A 19,693-nucleotide genomic window follows, 5' to 3' on the forward strand; every position below is an offset into this window, starting at 1 on the left:
TTATGTAAAGCTTTAGTCGGTGATGGTGCATGAGAATCATTAAAATAGGTTATTTCAAGAGCTTCTGGATGATCAACAAAGCTGAACTATCTAGCTTTTATGTAAGATCACTGACACATAACTACTGTGGCATGTTTAAAAGCGTGCATAGGTACTGTACATTGTAAGTATTACTGCCAACTTTTTATTTTAGGCAGTTCTCAGGCTACATACATGTATGTAGCCTGAGAACTGCCTAAAATAAAAAGTTGGCCATTGGGAACCATGTAGGACAGCATGTATGCTTGTGTTATGGGAAATCCTCTAAGAAACAACAGTAGTGCAGTCATTGCTTGGTGGATGCTGTGCTTCCATAGTTGTCCCATTCATTCTGGAGTGAAAGCACTGATTTGGTCACTGGATAGCCAGATTTTGTTGGCTTCAGCATACCCTGTATGTCCTGTAGCCCTTTACTCCACATTATGGCAGGTTTCTCTTGTCTGTTTCATTATCATCCCAGTGTGTGTGTGTGTGTGTGTGTGTGTGTGTGTGTGTGTGTGTTTTAAACTGCATCTGTCCTTTTCTCTCTGTCATCATCTCGTTAGGTCTTTACTCCAAGCTTTTAGTCATCCAAAAATCCACTTGGTCTTAGCTTGGCCCGAGTACTTCCAAGTGTGTCCTGTGACAGTTTAGTTCTGTAGATGAATACTCATTTGCACAAGATGATATGACAAGCCCAAAATAGCTCATAGTGCCAGACAAGCTGGGGAAGATTGGTTGGCACTAATAATGTGCAAATGGGCTGTTGGTTTTCAGTGTCAGCATCATGTCCAGTTGAGCAAGTCGGATTAAATAAAATTGTCCATTTTCTTAAATCTGCTTAAAAAAAGACAGCAATTACAGAGTCTAAAATTTCATCAGTGTTCTAGCATGAACGAGCACTGGCTATTCTTCAGATATAATATGTTCAGGGTTATAAAAGTATTGCACCTGATAATGTGTTTTCTGAAAGATAACAAAGCCTTGGATGAAAAATCACCATCTCTATGCAAATATTGCATCTGGAAATACAGGCCACTGACTAACACCGGCCTCACAGCCCATTGCTAGTTTCAGTCATTATGCAAATGTGCTTTTTAAAAGGTTTACAGTCAGTTGAGACAGCACAAGTCACTTGGAACAAGTGAGGAAATGTTTCTCCCACTGAAAACGCTACGTCCAGATGAATAGAAACAACTTTTTTTGGGACCTTGCTACATGCTTTTATTTGCCTTTTGCCTTTTTCCTTTAGAGATGCCTTCATGGCATAGTTTCAGGAATGTTTTGCAAACATTCCTCAAATATATTACTCCACATTGGCATGATGACATCACAAAGTTCTTGCAGATGTGTTATCTAAACATCTGCGATGTGACTCTCCCATTCCACCACATCCCAGAGGTGCTGGGATCTGGTGACTGTGGAGGGTTAAAGTCATTGTCATATACAAGAAATCATTTTGAGATGATTTGACAAATTGCATTATCCTGCTGGAAGCAGGATTCGGCAACTGGAACGGGTGTTGTCAGCAACAGTACTCGGGTAAACAATGCTCAGTTGATAAGTCCATGAAAACATCCCCCACACTGTTACCCTTTCCTGTTATTTATGCCAAATTTGGACCCAACTTCCTGTATCTCAAGGCTGATCAGGACAGGCAAAGCTTCTTCACTCTTCTGTTGTCTAAATTTGGTGATCATTGAATTTTAGCCTCAGTTTTCTGTTCTTAGCTGATGACCTGAAGTGGTACCTTGGTTATAACTAGTAGTTATTTTAGTTGCTGTTGCCATCTGAACCGGTTGAGGCATCCTCGCCTCCTTCTTTCCTCTAACCACCTGCTTGTTCCAGAGAACTGCCATTGGGTATTTTCCCTCTGACCATTTTTTATATATGCTAGAAATGGTTGTGTGGGAAATCCCAGCAGATCAGCAGTTTCCAAAATACTCAGACAGCCCATCTGGCACTAAAAACAAGTTACTAAAATCACATCAATTCTGATGCTCAGTTTGTGCATCAGCAAGTCATCTTAAAAGTCCAAAATTCACACATTTTATTTCATTTTTTGATTGTTTGTTTTCAAAATATTGATTAAAGAAGCTTCAAAATAATGGAGACTATAATATGTAATAGTGTTACAAGGTGTACGGTTTATTCCACGTATAAATGGATTGTCATTTTAATAAAACTCAGAATTCTTAGACGTCCGTTCTGTTGGTTGAAGGAGGAAAAAAAACATAACAGTATTTAACCAGAAACAGCTGATGTATAAATAAAGGACATCAATCCATCCCACCTCTCAGCACTCAAACAAGGCATTCCCTGGCTGTTGCTTTCATGAATGTTGAAAATGCTCCAGGTCAAAGGGCAGATTTTTCCATTGTAAACTCAGAATGGAATGCTGCTGATGCCCAAACTGTTGGCCTTAATGTGTGGGAACATCTGTGGCTGTGCGCAGCTGTGCGTGTGTGCGAGCATGTATGCAGTCTGTTGGCGAGGAGGGTCTGTTTTGTGTATTTGCATGTTTGTAGCGCACGTACGGCTGTCTTTACGATAGGGGATCTGTAGGTTGGAGTGCTCGACAGTATGTTTATGTGCGCGCATTCCCGTGTTCTGCAAGCCGCACTGTGCAGAGATCAAAGGTGATGCAGCGCCAGAAATCTGCTGGCTCACTCTTCCAGCTGCCAGCCTCGCTTTTAAGTGGATCTTAAAGTAAAACATGGAACACACACATACAGACACTTGTTGTATTCTGCAATCACAGGCGAGTTAAATTCATACATTTGTGGTGTACGTGTGTGTGATTTGTACTGTTTATACCAATTGAATTGTTTGTCTTTGTGATTATTTGTAACTGAGACTGGATGTTTTATTGTGCGTGCGTATAGACATGTGTGTTTGATGCATGTCTGCCTGTTGGCCTCATTAGTCCTAACATTACATCTAGCCCTGAGCTCAAAGTGCATGTGCGTGCACATGTTAGCTGATGCTTTTTGTGGCAGGAGTAAAAATAAAATGCAAGGAGCGCAGTAACCCTTTGTGAGAACTCGTATGCTGACTTGCTTATTATTATATCTGTGAAATGTAATGATTAACCCAAGTAATCAAAGAGTTTTGCAGTTTCTTTTTTAATTTTCTGCTTTGCTGATGTAATCGACTGCATTAAAACATATCCCAATATCTCTCATATTAACCTCCTGTATGGGCGTGGCAAAGTAAAAGTAATGTTCAATGGTAGGATTATCTTTTAAAGAAGGAACCTGAAAAGGCAGAAGTACCAAACAGACACTTCTGAAAATGTAGAGCAACCCAATGAGACATTTGTCCTGCAAATTCTGTGTGTATACACAATGAATTAAGTGAGTGGATTTGCAGTATTCAGTGCTGCAAAATACAAATTGTTTGGCACCCGCTGAACAAATACAACCTGGAGGGGAGCCAGCCAGGTTGCGGTCGAGTCTGGAACATCTCGTGTGTCAGCACCGCATTTATCCCGAGCCACTAAATGGAAACATGTCTCGGCCTGCTAGTCCCACACATGGATGAACGGGCACAAATGTACACACACAGCCTGTTTAATACACTGGCATGATTAGTTGGAGTGCAAACAATAGTTTAAAATTGGGACTCGGAACAGAGCAGCTCATCTTATTTCACAGCTCGTGTAATAATATCAAGGGAAATGCTTAGAAAATAAAATGACTCGCCATAATAAAGACCTCCTGAGATGAACTTGGTTTGTGGAAACATGGAAATGTTGAATTGTTGTTATTTATTTATTTTTTTTAACTGATTATCCCTTTTTAAACATAAAAAAACGTCAGCTCCAGATAACACACTTCTTTCTTTCTATCAGCAAACTGTTTATGTGGTTTTATAACCCTACTGTGGTACACAAGTCTTGATCCAGCCCTCATTTATTAATATTATGCTTCCAGCTAGACTCATGTGATCATTACTTCTCAAAGTCATTCAAAGTTTTTCTTTGGACACTGGTGTTTTCTGTCCAATCATTATGGCTGCCCGTTTTCACTTAACACTGCTGACCTATGAATCATTAAAGCATAAAAAATTAACTTGTAATTAATCCCTAATTCTAGAGATGAACCAGTGTTGTCTGCACATACACAACTTGGGGAAAGAACCACATTTAAATTGTATCTTTAGGCACATTATTACTAGCAGCCGGTCACACATTTGTTTCATTTCTTTAGTTGAATCTATGGGAGAAAAAAACCATCGCAAACATCCAGTTTGACAGGGATAAAGTTGTTGCTCTTTTGCACAAACAAGGTGATTTCCAAACTGAAAACCTGACAAATCTTTGTATTGTTTGAATTGTATAATACAATTTGAGGAAACTGGACAAGTCAAAAACAACAGAAGTGGCAGGCCTAAAAAACAACAACCCCAAACCATCTACAGCAGGTGAACAGTTTCTTAAAGTGATTTCTTTCAGGAATATGAAAAAATCCAACAAAGACCTGATATTTGTTGAAGCATTGTTGTTATAAATATTTCAAATAATCCCGTATCAGCCATGGTGCTGCAGTATGATTAAAAGCACATAAAGTAGAGCAATAAAGATTAAACTGGAGGTTTGAGATAAAGTGTTTTAAGTACTTTTATTTTGAAGTTCAAGAGAAAGCGAGCAAGAACATGTTGGTTCTTGAGTAAGCCCAAGAATGAAGCTAGACTATCGCTAAACCAGAAGAGACCTCCAAGTAAATACTGATCCCTTTTCATCCCAGCATCCCTACTGTTTCATCAAAGACTTACGTTTTAGTGACTGATTTAGGAGGCATTTACTTTTTGGTGAGATTGGGTCCTTCCTTGGGGTTTTGGAAGAAGGCTCCAAGCGTTGCATATAATTGAGTTGTTTTTGCTACCTCTCAGTATTAATTTTAACTGAATAATTGTCTTTTAATGGGAGCATGGTGAGACCACCCAGGCACTGGAGGATGATACACCTTTAAGGGTCCATCTTTCACTCCTTGTCCCAGAAGCAGTGTAAGATTAGAAGCCACATTTCTCCCAGCTAAAAGGGCGGGATCATATTACTTCCACAACTAATGGGAATCCCTGATACTGTTTGCTTTCTGCTCTGTTTCTCAGTCTATACGTGATGGTCTGTGTCAAATATGTGTGAGAATACTTTCATTCATCAGATTATGATAACAGCTTAACATGTAGTGCATGAAGCTGAAGTATTTTACATCATTAGGCCTTTTCTAGCACAAGGTTTTCAGGGTATGTTTTTCTTTTTTCTTTCTTGCACACATATTTCAAGGTGTATTTACAGGTGTATGTATACACATGTCCGTTTGTTTATATCCGTGCGTCGCACAAAGACAGCTGTGTGTTGCTGCCTGTAGGCATTTTGTCTGGCTGAAGCTGAACAGAGCTGTTGGGCTCATGTAGGTCATGAAGACTGCATTTCCCTCTCTCCTAGCCTTCCCCCGTTCGCTCGCTCTCTCCCTCTCTGTCTCTGACTGGGGAAAGTAGGACAGATCAGATTTCAGAAACTGCTGCTGTGGAGAGGCAAAAAAAGGAGAGAAGCGACAGGAGTATGAGGGAGGAAGAAATTAAAAGCTGCTAAGAGGGATTATTTAAGTACTGTTAAAGGGTTTTTTCAGTTATTTATAACATGGAGACATTTGATTACATGAATTTGTTGCTAAGTTATGCTTTTAGTGTAAAAAATGAAACCATTTATCTCCCTAGATTGCAACAGACTGTTTGGATTTTTACAGACGGTGGTTAGCACTGTTGCCTCACAGCAAGAAGGTCCTGAGTTCAATTCCACCATCAGGCCGGGGTCTTTCTTTCTGGAGTTTGGATGTTCTCCTGTGTTTGCATGGGTTCTCCCCGGGTACTCCGGCTTCCTCCCTCTGTCCAAAGACATACACTTAGTGGGGTTAGGTTAACTGGAAACACTAAATTGCCCATAGGTGTGAATGTGAGTGAATGGTTGTCTTTGTCTATGTGTTAGCCCTGTGACAGACTGGCAACCTGTCCAGGGTGTGCCCTGCCTCTCGCCCTAGGAGGCTCCAGCGCTCCCTGTGACCCTAAAAAGGATAAGCGGAAGCGAATGGATGGATGATTGAATGCCACTAGAACTAGACGGCTCTTAAGTAAAAAAATAAATAGCATGGAAAAGAAAGTTATGTTCTTTTGTTTGTTTTTTACCTATAAGCATCACTTGGAAACTTTAACTTGGAAAAATGTAGATAGGGAAAATGACAAAAAAAGGGAAACGCTGAAATCAACCAGCCTTCAGACCAACTTTTTTTCCCATTGCTTAAAGACTCTGATCCAAGAAACTTAAGAGACGAGTGCTCGAGTCAAAAAGCTGGCAATGGGATTTGTGTCAGCAATGAGAGAGAGAGAATGTGACAGACAGACACTGATCTTGATGTCTCCAGAGAAAACTCCTATTATTGAGGACAGTTTGTACAGAACGGAGGCACATGCTGTGATTCCTCTGAATGGGAAATCATTGTTTGTACTTGCCTGTCATGCTATTAGTCTCTTTGTTTTTTCTTCAATCAATCATGCTACAGAGACCTGTAGCTTCCTCTCCCTTCTGTAGCGTAAAAATGTAGTTAGATTTTATAAAATTGTATGAAATGCAAACGAGAGGAAGACACTCACGTCAGCTGGTCGTTTCAACTTTGTTCAGGGTCACAGTTCAACACTGTCACTGCTTGCCATACAACAAGTGGACCATTCTTGGTTTAGTGCCAAAATCATACTAATGATGTCATCCTTTGTTCATCCAATTCCACCACCCCCTCATTTTGCCCTCCTGCTGTAATTGGACAGTGTGTCCAAATCAGCAGTGGTCTGAATGCACATTTGCTCCCCGGGGTTTGATGGCAATCAGCCCTGGTGCACAATTAAGCATTTACTGCCACTTCTAATCCTGTTGGTAAAATATTTGGCTCCATGCGGGGTGTTTCTCAGCAGGTAGTCACGGTAAATAGTGGACTCCGTTCTTGCATCGTGGTAACCCAGTCTGGATGGCCTTCACAAAAGTGTGTTGCCATAAACTGTGCATGTTCAACCAATTTTTAATAGTATGCCACTAAAATTCAAATGAACATTAGTAAATTGCATGGATTTTTACATTTTTAGGTAAGCATAGTTTCCTCTAGTTTTCTTATCAACTCTTTTGGCATTAAAAATACACAAAATAACTGACTACACTGTAGCTGTACTTCAGCAGTGGCTTTCTTTTGTAGCACGTACTGAATGAACAGTTCTGTTTTACTCGGTCTGCTTAAGTTTACGAGAGACAAAACTAACCTAACAGCTAGCTTCGAACAAGACCCACGCTTTAAAAAAAAAGGTTACACATACCAAATAAACCCACTCTATTTTAATACATGTTAAATTCAGTCACGTTAATTACTTCTGTTACCGTGACCACATTTTATTGCCACTCCTGTAAACTCGTATTATTGTGTTTCTGTAATGACTGTGGTTTAAAAATAATGCATTTAAAAACCAGGGCTGTGAGTTTTCCATTTAAAAGAAACAATTTGCTTTTAGAAAAGCAAGACTATAACAATGGGGTTTGTGACAAATAGTCAAATTACAGTAATTGTAATTTTACTTGACACATTTATCAAGTTCATTTAACTTGGCTGCTTTTATAACCCACTAAACTTGAATATGACTTTGACCTAACTAATAAAGTCCAGATGGGGTCTGAGGTGCTTTTAAAATGGCAACTAACGCTTTAGTTGAAGTCAAAGTATAAAGTACCTTCCCTCTACCTTCATATTCCTAATATTCATCTCCTGTGGCTGTTAAATACTGTTTCTTATCCAAATGTCTGACCTAAATTTTTGCTACATGGCCTGCTTTGCTAATTAAATTTGACTCAGTTCGGTTCTGGAATCCTCCAAGCTTTAACTTTGGGTCTAAATGGGTGTTAAGACTCCATTGTTTACAGACAGAGCAGGCTCTGTGGGCTAACTAACTGCCCAATATAGAGTGTATAGTCTTCTTCCTGGCTGCACAGTGGCAGAGATGGCAGCTTGCCACCATACTTAAATGTGTACAGTTACTGTGCACTGTTTCCTTCTTTGCTTCTCTATACATCAGTCCTCTTCATCCTCTTTTTCTTCTGTCTGTTTCTTGTCCAGTAAACTTTTTTTTTTTATTCTTGCCTTCTGGACTTTGCCCTATCCTGGCTCTGCTAAGCCCTGATAGGCCCTTTTATATCTTGGGTCTTAATTTGATGCTGTAATTGGATGGCAAGGGACCACTCACTATCCTTTCTTCGTGAGTCAGCAGAGTATTCTTGGCTAATGCCTCCCACTTATGCTGACTACAGGCATTGACCAGGGATGGCCAATTGTCCCAGGCTCATTCAGGTTTTTGTGCCTCCATCTCATCATCCAGACGTCAGTTTCCAGGAGCGCCCTGGACCACACACAGCCCTGCATTACAGTCAGAGGGGCTTTATAAGGCGTACTTGTTAATGGGAATATGGAACTAGGGTGGGTCGTGTGAGCCAAATCAGCCTATCAATGGCTACAGTTCTTCTCTGGCAACATGAAGGGGTTTTGTAAAACAGAGATGGCAGTTATACAGACGGGTGGCAATTAAAAGGAAAACCTGAACCCTTGACCCTTTGCTGGTATAGTTTTTGTCCACTTGTGTGCTTTGAGGGAACGGCCACTGAAAATACTTTGAAGTTCACTTGACCTTTAAGAAAGCCTTTTATCAGTCTTCAGAGCTCAACCTGTAGAAACACATGTGAGATATTAGACCTACATCAAAGAAAAAGGCAGTCGGCACCATCATCAACATGACAACAGCAAAGCATATTGAAGCTATTCTGGTGACCTAAAGCCTTACTAAGGCAATACATTCAAATGTTTGCATCAGCATTGTTGCGTCTTCACCAGGGTGAGAGGGGATATCCACACTAACGTCCATGCACGAGGTGTACAAATTCTCACTGACAAAGTGGTTTTGCATGGTTTCAAATGCATTGGATGTTGAATTTAGGAGTTTTTAATAGTCAGTGTTCACTTGCCACACCCGCAACATCCACAAATGATAATACATGGACCCCTTCCAAAATTACAAAGATAAAACTATTTAAAATATGCATAGTTAAAAATGCCATAGTTAAGTAGCTCATGTAATCCAGAAGGTTGAGATCATTTCAGTAATGACAAAGAATAATTGAGACATTTTATTTCTAATTTATCACTTATCTTTGATTACAGTGAATTAAATATGGATGTTGTTAGCGTCGTCCCCACTTTCCTTCCTACTGTTTTATGAACACCGACTCCTCTCCTGTGGCACAGCTGTCATCCAGCCTGCCATTTTTTTTTTTTTTTACCTTCTAACAAAACTTCCTGTATGTGTTGGATCTTAATGTGTGCAGGCTTGTGTGCCAAATGGCTAATAGTCTTTAGTAACTCCTGTCTGATGTAATAGCTTGTAATGTGTACGTAATACCAGTGGAACTATTTATAGAGCTGCAGCCAATTCTCAGAGATTGATGTGAGTGTGCGTGTTGGCTGCAGGGCGTGCACACACATGCTTGTGTACATACTTCAGCTTTGCTTTGACCCAACTGTACTTCTCCAATTTGTGTCTAGCTGTATCTTTGGAGAATTATGCATGTATGTTTGTGCAGAAACTGTAATACAAAAAAAAATGGGTCAGTGTATATGAAGATGCATATATGAACACATCTGGTTCCAGTCTGTCTGGATTGTGTATATGTGTGTTGCTAGAAGCTTTCAGTCTCTCCTTGGGGGATTGCATCATAGGCCAGCTATCAGACCTGAGTCATCGCAGAGGTTGAGAGGCCCTCTGAAAGCTTTTCTTCCTCTTTTCTACTATATGCACAAATTTCTTTTGGTCATACAGTTGTATGTTATTTCTATGAACACTAAGGTATGACAGAAAAGGAAAATTTACTTTCAAACCAAGCCACACACTCTCGTAGCTCATTGGTGTTCCTGACTGTTTTAACAGTGAAACATGTCCATGTGTTGGTTCTTTAGTAACATAAAAACAGATGCTTTTCCAATAAGTTATGCTGTTCTTGCAGATGCTGGTTATTATTTTCAGTAGTTAATCCCAGTTTTAGCTTCACCATTTGTCTAGAAAGAGAAACGGGCTCAAATATAGACATGCATTCACTTGAATTTTTTAGGTGGTGCTGACGGTTTTACGATGTCTTAACTTGACAAGGTCAAAGTCTATTAATGTCGTTAGTGATCATGATTGATTGATTACAACTGGAAGTTTCTCTATGCAAGGTAAGGGTTTGTTGGACAGCACTCAATGCTCGGAACAATGGGAACGCCCAAAAACCTTCAAGTTTGAGTGAAACTTAGAGCTGCCCACATCATAAAGACAAATGCTTTTTGGCGAAGTTTTCTGATCAGACTAGACAAAGACTGAGCCATATGGCGACAATGACAAAAGGTATGTTTGGAGGTGTAATTGTGAGGCTTTCAAACCTAAAAACACTGTAATGACTGTTAAGCGTGGTGGAAGCATCATGTTCTGAGCCTGTTTTGGCACTAATGGAATTGCAAAAAGTAGATGAATCATAATTATTCAACTTCACATCAGCAGGTAGATGGTCAAAACCTTGACACCATTGGTTTTTCCAACAAGACAACAATCTCAACACTCAATTAGGCTTCTTGAGTAGTTTTCTCAAAAGCTGACTTCAACCCTGTTGCAAAATTTGTGCACTGTACTTAAAAGCCAGGAAACCAACCAATTAAATAAACTCAATTCTGCCAAGAAGAGTGTCCAAATATCAAGCCAGAATTATGCTATGAGCTTGTTGATGGTTACTAAACTTACTAAGCGATTTTAACAAAATATTAGTGGAGGTCTATGTACAACTTTGACCCTGTGTGGATTAGAGAAAATGCCATCAGTCCAGCAACTGGTGATTTCAGGTTGATTTGCATAGGTGTGTGTGTACCAGAGTACCACCAGCCATGCATGGTTTCAAAAAAATCTTTGTTTACTTGGCAGTTTTGTCCAATTTTAGAGTGATCTTAATAAAACAGGTGGACAGTCATAGAATGTAAATTGGCAAAGATGGTGATACAATGCTTTTAAGTGGTTAGAGTGCAAAGGAGTTCTAATTTACCAAAAGAAGAGCACTTTTGTTGACCCTCACAGCCCTAATGTGCAAGGTTAAAAAAAAACACAAACTCACTACTAAACAGTTTGATTAAATGACATGTATGATGCGTGCAGCCTTCCTGGGACTTTCCTTGCTTGCCAACAAACTGTGACGTATGCATGGGAGTGTGTCCTGGTCTCAGTGAGTGTGAATGCAGTGACAGTGAGGGGGTGTGTGGGAACAGCTGTGCAGGCTAGAGACGGTTAACAATAGAGAGCTTTCATACTACACATTCTGCTGCAGCGTGTCACCAGACAGTCTTTCTTTCTCACTTCCCTCTGCTTCCCACTCGTTTTCCTTCACATCTCACATCCGTCTGTCTCTTTCTCCCTATCCCACACACACTCCCACATACTTGCCACTGCCCATGTTCAATCATACACTTCTCCCTCACTCGCTCACTCTCCCCCTGTCTCTCCTCTCTCCCAGCCTTACTCTTTCCCGCTCCCTCCCCAAAGTTTCCCGCTACCACTTTAACCACTATTTCCTCCTTTCTTCCGAGGAACTGTGCTCATTTTGTCATCACATCTCACCCACACATGTATAAGCACACGCATCCTGCTTTTCCCAGAAGAAGTAAAGGGGGGGGGAGAAGGGGAAGTTACTTCAAGGACAAGGTAAAGCTCCTCTTGCATTTCCCAGACGGGGTGTGTCAAAGCTTTTGTCTGTCTGATGCTATATTAAATATCAGAGTTGAAAGGAGTGGTGTGTGTGTGTGTGTGTGTGTGTGTGTGTGTGTATGTGCATGTGCATGTGTGCAGAAGTCTCTAGCTTTTTTGTTCTTTAGAGAGAAAGAATGTTGGCACAAAGCGAGCCACTACGGGAGAAGTAGGAGGTTGGAGTGCTGAAGTGCCAGCCCAGGTCTGTTTCATTTCATTTGCACTGTAATGAGTCTTGTTACTGCTGTAAGCAGGGAGTTAAAAGTTAAGCCACATAAAGGGAGGAATGCAGGTAAGAAGGGAGGGAAGGTGAACACAAAAGAAGGAAAAACGGACTAGCCTCCGAATGTTCACCTAAAAACTTGCGAACATTTTGGAACGAGAGGAGCAATAAAGAGAAACTTTTTTTTCTTTGGGTCGTTGTCTTTGTCCTCTTCACTGCGCCGCACTCTTTCCAAACGTGCCCCCTCTTGCATCGAGCTCTGAAAAGAAACTTAAGCACAGATCGTCAAGAGGTCTGAAAAAGTTGGCTGTGTTTGTGCATGACTGTGCGTATGTGTGTCTACTTGAGTGCCTCGGAAGGAGCGTGTGTGTGTGTGTGTGTGTGTGTGTTGTGTGCGCGCCTAGGTCTGTGTGGGAATGATTACATCAGCCTGCTGCAGCTTTATGATTGGTTAGTGAGCGTGTGGTTTGATTCAGTGTGCCTCAGAGCCCATGGCTGAGGCTGTAACCCTTTGTGAGGGAGAGAGAGAGACAGAGCATAGTTGTCAGACTCAACCGGCACTGGAAGCACTCTACTGTACCTGCTGCCATCCGATCGCCGACTGCTTCAGTGTCTTCGTCCTGTGCGCTGTATACATACCGGCATTAGGTCACACAGTTTGCTCTTTTCCTTTTCTCTTTCTTTTTTTTCCTTTTTTTTTTTTTTTGGAGACTGCAGTCTACAGATAGACTTGAGGACTAGCCTCATGACAGGTAGCACAACTGTCAGCTGTTGGCATTTAAATTGGTACCTTTCTTTCTGGAGGACACAGGGCGACAGAACAGCGAGGTTTTCTGTCTTATTGACTATATTGGAGTGAGTGCGCTTATGTGAGTGTTTGGGGGAGCCGATTCATTCCGAAAATGCCTTCGTGTTCCCCGGACTGCTGCCTATTGCGGGCCGTGGAGGTAAGACCCCTCTTCCTGTGTCTCATTTCTCTTTTCGCCTCCCTCTCCTCTTTTTACAATTTAAGACATTTTCTCTTTGAAGTACTTTCACGTTAAACCTGAGACAGGAAATGTAATGTGTAAATACTGTTAAGGCCGAAGACATTTTTCCTTTTTTTTTCCTTTTCCAAGATGTGAGCAGAGCAAAAGGCTCCAAATACGTCAGCACCCTTGAAAAGGGGTATATGCTCCATTGCGTTTCATCTTAAACATCTTTGATGGGCAGAGTGCCTTAGGCCTGGCTTGTGCAAACTGTGATGCTATAAGCTGGGTATTTGCTCAGGAAGAGAACAGAATTTCTTTGTCATGATATTATGTGGGAGGCATGCATACATGTGAAAGCTTAGTAGGCTGGATTCCTGTGTAGGCTAAGGGCTGCATTTGTCTGTAGGTTAAGTAGGTTGCTCTAGTTTCTCTGGGGGCCATTAGAAATGTATCAAGTAAATGTTAACACATGTTGTCCTGTTTATTAAAAAATGGCTCTGGGAACTTGGACTGTCAAAATCCCCTGGATTATGTGGTGGAATAAAAGGCTTATCCACAGTATAGATGTAGTGCTACTAATGCTAATATTAGACGCCTGGATAGTGATGGTAGGCTCTCACACAGATGGGATCTTAGAGGAAGGTTTTAGCTGTTCAGCACCTCATGCATTATTGCTGTACAGCAATACATAGAAAGATCAGTGGAGTAGATGTGTTTAAATTTTATGCAGAGGTGTAACAGCGCTCCAAATTTGTGTTTGTCCTTTTTGTTTCGTACAAAATAAAAACAAATTCCACCTCAACCATCTCCAAATATTACAGCCTTCTCCAAACGAGCATGCTTTTAATAGCAACATGGGTTTTATTGATATTATTTAGTACTGTAGCTAGCTCAAAAATATTACCAACATTCATGATGCTACTGTGTGAAATACGTTATTAAAGAAAGCAAACAATTTAACAACAGCCAGTTCGAGTTAAGACAGTTTTGTTTATGAGGTTTAGCTGGAAAGCACAGTGTTCATATTCCTCATCTTTTATATACTGTAACTTAAAACTTGCTTCTCTTTGAGCTGTGTTCAGTACGTACCCATTTGGACCGGCTTTGTGTTCACAAGAGTGGACACTTGTTATGCACTGCAGCGTATTTGCTTCTGTATTACATCGACAAGTTGCTATAAGAAAAGCTCATCTGTTATTTCTAACGCCACAATTACCGTATAGTTTTGAATGTCTGTTCTTTTCTATTGTGTGCCGTAATTACAAGGCTGCGTATGCTATAGTGCATAAGGTGCTATATGAGAAACCGTATTGCAGTGTTTGAGGAAAATTGCTGGCTTCACCCACCTATTACTCTAGTGTTCAAAAAAAGGATTTGTGTAAAAGTCACGATGGGTTTACTATAAAAGTTTCTTCTCACTTTATTTTAGTATTTTTCGTTTGTCAGACTACCTTCATGTGATTTCTGTTCACTCAAACTGAAACCTTGGATTTCTCGTCACAGATTGTGAAGATCTTCAGTGAAGACGGCATGGGTAAAGTTGTGGAGATCCCAGCCAACATGACAGCCAGGGACCTGTGCCAGCTCCTGGTTTATAAAAGCCATTGTGTGGATGACAACAGTTGGGCACTTGTTGAACACCACCCACTGCTAGGGCTAGGTAAGGAACAGAGCTGTAGAAGCCTGAAAACATTCGCAGTCTCATACACAGACACACAGACCCGTGAGCACACGTGAACAGGCACATTTTCCCACACAGAAACCCGTGGGCTCATGGGTGGGCTCAGACTTGCAATTCAATCACTGAGTTACAGGTGCATTGATATTTATGCATGCATGCCCGTATACTTGGCTGGACAGTTCAGGCGCTAATTCTTACCTAGGCGTGTATTCAAGCATGAGTGCATGCTAGAAAGCATATGCATGCACGAAGCCAAAAATTCCATTGATCTTATCCAGTATCACGCAGTGGCTGTGTGGAAAGTTGTAGTAGCCGATAGGAGGGTTATTTTAGTACTGACAGGTTAATTATTTTCACATTTGATAGAGAAGAGACAAAAGATTATTCGGGGAAGAAATATCTAAAAGAAACGCTCAAAACTGAGCAGTTAAATGAGAGCAAAAAACAGTCTAATCTCCATGTGTGCATGATTACATTAAAATCAATATCTTGAGGCTCTTTTAGTATGCTTTTGATTGTTGTTTAATTTTTGAGAAAGTAGTTCCAGTGCAGAGTAATTATATTGGACGTCCTGATATTTTTAACTCTGGCAGACTGATTTAAGATCAAATAAAAACAAAACAAAACAATCATAATGGGAATGGGCAAAGAATCCAGGACACTTCCACCCCTCATTATGAGCCCTGATCTATTTGTTGGGAAATATTTTGACCTAAAATGTGATGTTGGTGGTTATGTGTTAGCAGATGGAGTTGTTTAAAGCTTTTGTTACTGGACCTGCTATTGTAACTGATGGAGAGGTGAAGCCAATGAGTGCACCAGATGCTGACCTGATGGGGATGATTTTGCTGCTCATTAGTAGGGACATGTGTGGTTTGTTATACTATATGTTCTTCTTGGATTTAGAGGTAAACACTGCTGAAGGTATTTAAAAAGGTGGAAAGAAGGCTTAACATTTACCCCGATTTGCTAAAAAGTATAAGAATGTGACATTTAGTTTCAAATACTACCAAACTACTAATGTAGCATTATAAAGACACAGCTCTATTTTAACTTGGTGCCGCATTAAGAAGGCCGCAGAGGTTTACATTTATGTCCGGGTGATTTTTGTGCTAGACTCAGCAGTATAAGAGGGGCTTTGGAAGGTTGTGGCCAGCTGACTGTTTAAGAAAAAAGGAAAGAAACCCCTGAGGAGGGGGCAATTATAAAGCACTTATGAGAGACAAGTTGAGCCTGTGCTCTCTGCTCATGTCTGCACAGTTGAACAGATGTGGGAGAGAAGGGGTTGTAATTTTATATAGAGCTGCATGTCTGGTAGTGAAGTGCACAGTAGACAGAAACACGGTTTAACACACACAAAAAAAAGACATTTAATTTATGAACCAGTAACTTGTGTCAGTATATTTGTGTAGTTTAATTTATTTTATTTTTTTTGTGCTAGCTGTTAATGTTGTCAGGTGATGAAACTTGGAATAATACAATCTATTCTCTGCAAGTAAAGGTCCCAAAGCTCTAACCTTACATTTCACCATCCATCATGATCTGCTTACATTTCTCATCACTCCTGCCAGCACCTTGCTGCCAAATACAGTTAAGCTGGCTTATTGTGAGTGACATCATTTTTGGCTGGGAGCCCTTTATTCTGTTCTGGCGCACCTGTACTGCAACGCTATTCTTTTCAGGTCTGGAATTGCTACTTATCATCTCCAGTGTTTAGACGTTTCAGTAAGTGAGACGTCAGCGTGCTGTTTGTTAAAGCTGAAATGTTATACTTGCTTCACTCCATTTGTATGTGTGTTCTTAAAAAAAAAATCAAAGTAAACTCAGTGTATGCATCACAACACATTTGCTGACACATTTCCATATATGTGGCTCTCATCAGTATTTTTGAGTAGCTAACAGATGTGCTTAATTGCTTGTCACAGGCCATAATCACATTTGTTTACTTTATTCTCCCTCAAGTATTGATTTTGGGGGTTTTTTAATAGCCATGTGGCCATAAAAAAACAAAATTGCATTTGTGATAAATGCAGTTAAGTATTTGATGGAACGTTTTAATATCCAAAACTCGGTTCGGTAGCTGTTTGCTGATATTTAATTGCGTGAGAGGTGCCGGCCACTGTAATATGTGCATTAAATATTTCCTTCATATAGTGAAATTGAATTGTAGCAGTATGTGAGACTCCTGCCTCCATTTGCGTGCGCACCCCCGCTTTATGTCAGCACACACGGCATGTGATCCCGAATGTGTGCACGTGCAGTTGGACGGTAGACGAGAATAGAGGTTTCCGAGAGTCTAGAACAATACGGTGCCTATTCCTGCTGCCCACTCTTGCTATGCTGCTGAATGGCCCTTTGAGATAAGTAACACTGACCTCTGCTAGTGGGTTTGCAAAGGTTAACAACTATCAGGCGGGGAGGTGGGGCTGCCAGGGTGAGTCACGGTCACGAACATGAGTGACTCATCAGACAGGCAACAGGATTGAACGGAAAGAGAAAGATGAGTCGTGACAGAGTAGAGATTGTGGCCGCGGGGGTAAAGAGGAGGGGGCTCACGGAATGAGATAATAATGTGAGATGAGTTTACTGAAAAATTGCTCTCGAGTATTCCTTTTTTTTTTTTTTTACATGAAAGAGTTGTGTCTGATCTGGTGTCTAATGGTCCTCAAAAAGTTTGGTAAGTTCCACTATTTAATTAGATGCACTTGAAAAGGCAGGATGTCTTTAATTTAAGACATGACAGGACTCGGAGGCTGTAACCGTGTGACTCATGTTCCGGTCCAATGTGTCACAATCAGGAACTCTAAATAAGCAGGACCTCTGACTCCACATTCCTTCAAGGACACTTTTAGTTGATTCGCAGATTTAACCATTTATTTAGTAGCACTGAGAGGCACTGGTTTCATCTGGATTAATGAGCACAAACCATTAAAGCATATCTGTAGTTTAGTGATCTATATGGATATATACGACATAGGGAATATATAAACATACATATGCCAGGAATCACTACAGTTTGATGCTTTGAGAAATCCTATTGTGATTCCATTCTAATCTGAGATTCTATTCGGTGCTTAATTGAACTGTCAGATGTACAAATGCTTACATTTGTGGGACTTGCATAAAGTATTTGTATATCCCATATAGATGTTGGCACTCAGTGCCCTAAGCAATGTTTATGCAAAGTTTAATCAAGATTGGTCTGCTCGTCAGCGACAGAGATGGGGAACATACGGACATATGTACATTACAATTATTATAATGACATCCTGTCCTTTTTTTATCTTGGGAAAAGATGAGATGACATCATACTGCTTCTATGTTTTTTTGTTTTTTTTTAAATTTAGACCAAATGACTGCGATTGATTCCTTTCTGTCTCTACTGTGTAGTAGTAGTAGTAAACACGGTTACTTCTAATTGTAAAAGATTCCTGGTTTGAGCGCGGAAGGAGACGCAAACTCACAAGCTAGCTAGTGTACTCCTCATGCCGGTGCCAAGCCTGTACAAATGGGAGGGTTTCATTAGGAAGAGCATCCGGCGTAAAATCTGTGCCAAATTAAACATCCACTGTGGCAATCTCCTGGGAAATAAGGGAGCCGCCGAAAGTACCCCACTGAGTTTTTTTTTTTTTCCTCCCCCCTTTAAGTTTCATTTCTGGTTTACAAGAAATGTTGATGACTATTACGTCTCTTGTTTAATTATTTAAGTTTGGTGGGAGGGTGTGTTTGTGAGATGTTGAAGATGTTTTCGGCCAAGCTTGTGAAATTAGCTTGACTTTTCTCTTCCCGTCTCCTCTCAGAGCGCTGTCTAGAAGACCATGAGCTGGTGGTTCAGGTCCAGGCCTCCATGAACAGCGACGGTAGATTCCTCTTCAGGAAGAACTATGCCAAATATGAATTCTTCAGAAACCCCCTGGTAATTATTTTTCCTGAGACACTTCTTTACTTGCCACGTCACTCATGACGGCATCTTGTTGAAATACAGAGCCTGTAAAAACAACAAATTTGGGCCAACTTAACCTTGCAGATTATTTCATAATTACAGCAGACTGCAATAATGAAAGTAGTCACCTGTGCTTCTGTCACAAAATCTGACCCTGTAATTATCGTCACAGTATCTGTAATTCTGCCTCTCTCTCTCTCCACACCTCCTTCTGTGAACAGACGTTTTTCCCAGAGCACATGGTCGCGTGGTGCCAGGAAACTAATCATGCAATTCTACCATCTCAGCTCCTTCAGGTACGTACAGCTCACACACGCTGCAGTCTCGCTGCTCTTCTTAACACGCAAACAGTTTCGTTTTCAGAGTCAGCACCTGCTACGTACATACTGTACAATCAAGCTGGCATACCTCACCTCTGACCCTTAGACAGTGTGTCTCGTCAGAGCCTGCAGTAATAACTAGTGTTGATCCCCTGTTGACACGACTGTCTCGGCGCACACACCACAGGCCCAGCTCTTGTGATGGATGGAATTAAGTCATCAGAAATAGAACGCAGAGTTTCGGATCTACCCTTGAGCTGTTGGGATTTTTTTTTTTTTTTTTTTTTTTTTTTTTATTGATGGAAATACGAGCAAAACACAGCTGAATTAAATTTTTTAACGGTGTCTTTTAAAATGTACAGACAGCAGAATAAATGATGGGGCCAAAAATAAAATATCTTCTAAAACATTTACCCCCTTTTTAATGTTGTGGGAGGTTTGGGGTGGGGGCAGGTTGTGGACTGGAGGATTATGATGGTAATTCGGTGAGCCGCTTTTGTGAAGGAGGCTGGTCGGATTTCTAATATATTAAGATATTAAGGTTTACTGAAGTTTTTTTAGTGGACTTTCGCTAATGTAGTTACAAATATGTGCTGTCATTTTAATTTGCAATGGGTGTGTCCAGTGACTTGAATTGGCTTCTGCTTGGTGGACAAAATTGTGCCTGTCAGTATCATCATAATCAGAGCTTCA

At 40.7% G+C, this 19,693-nt stretch overlaps 1 protein-coding gene across 2 annotated transcripts in view; it reads left to right on the forward strand.

The window, feature by feature from the left end:
• grb10b (growth factor receptor-bound protein 10b) overlaps nucleotides 1-19,693 on the forward strand; it is a 66,903-nt gene that overhangs the window by 38,317 nt on the left and 8,893 nt on the right. For both annotated transcript variants that reach the window (XM_006804388.3, XM_035913690.2), the window contains 3 exons: nucleotides 14,560-14,716; nucleotides 18,538-18,653; nucleotides 18,902-18,976. In XM_006804388.3, the coding sequence (XP_006804451.1) occupies nucleotides 14,560-14,716; nucleotides 18,538-18,653; nucleotides 18,902-18,976 (348 nt within the window). The remainder of the gene's footprint in view (nucleotides 1-14,559; nucleotides 14,717-18,537; nucleotides 18,654-18,901; nucleotides 18,977-19,693) is intronic.

Source organism: Neolamprologus brichardi, chromosome 11 (genome assembly GCF_056152115.1).
Source record: "Neolamprologus brichardi isolate AB-2024 chromosome 11, ASM5615211v1, whole genome shotgun sequence".
NCBI lineage: Eukaryota > Metazoa > Chordata > Actinopteri > Cichliformes > Cichlidae > Neolamprologus > Neolamprologus brichardi.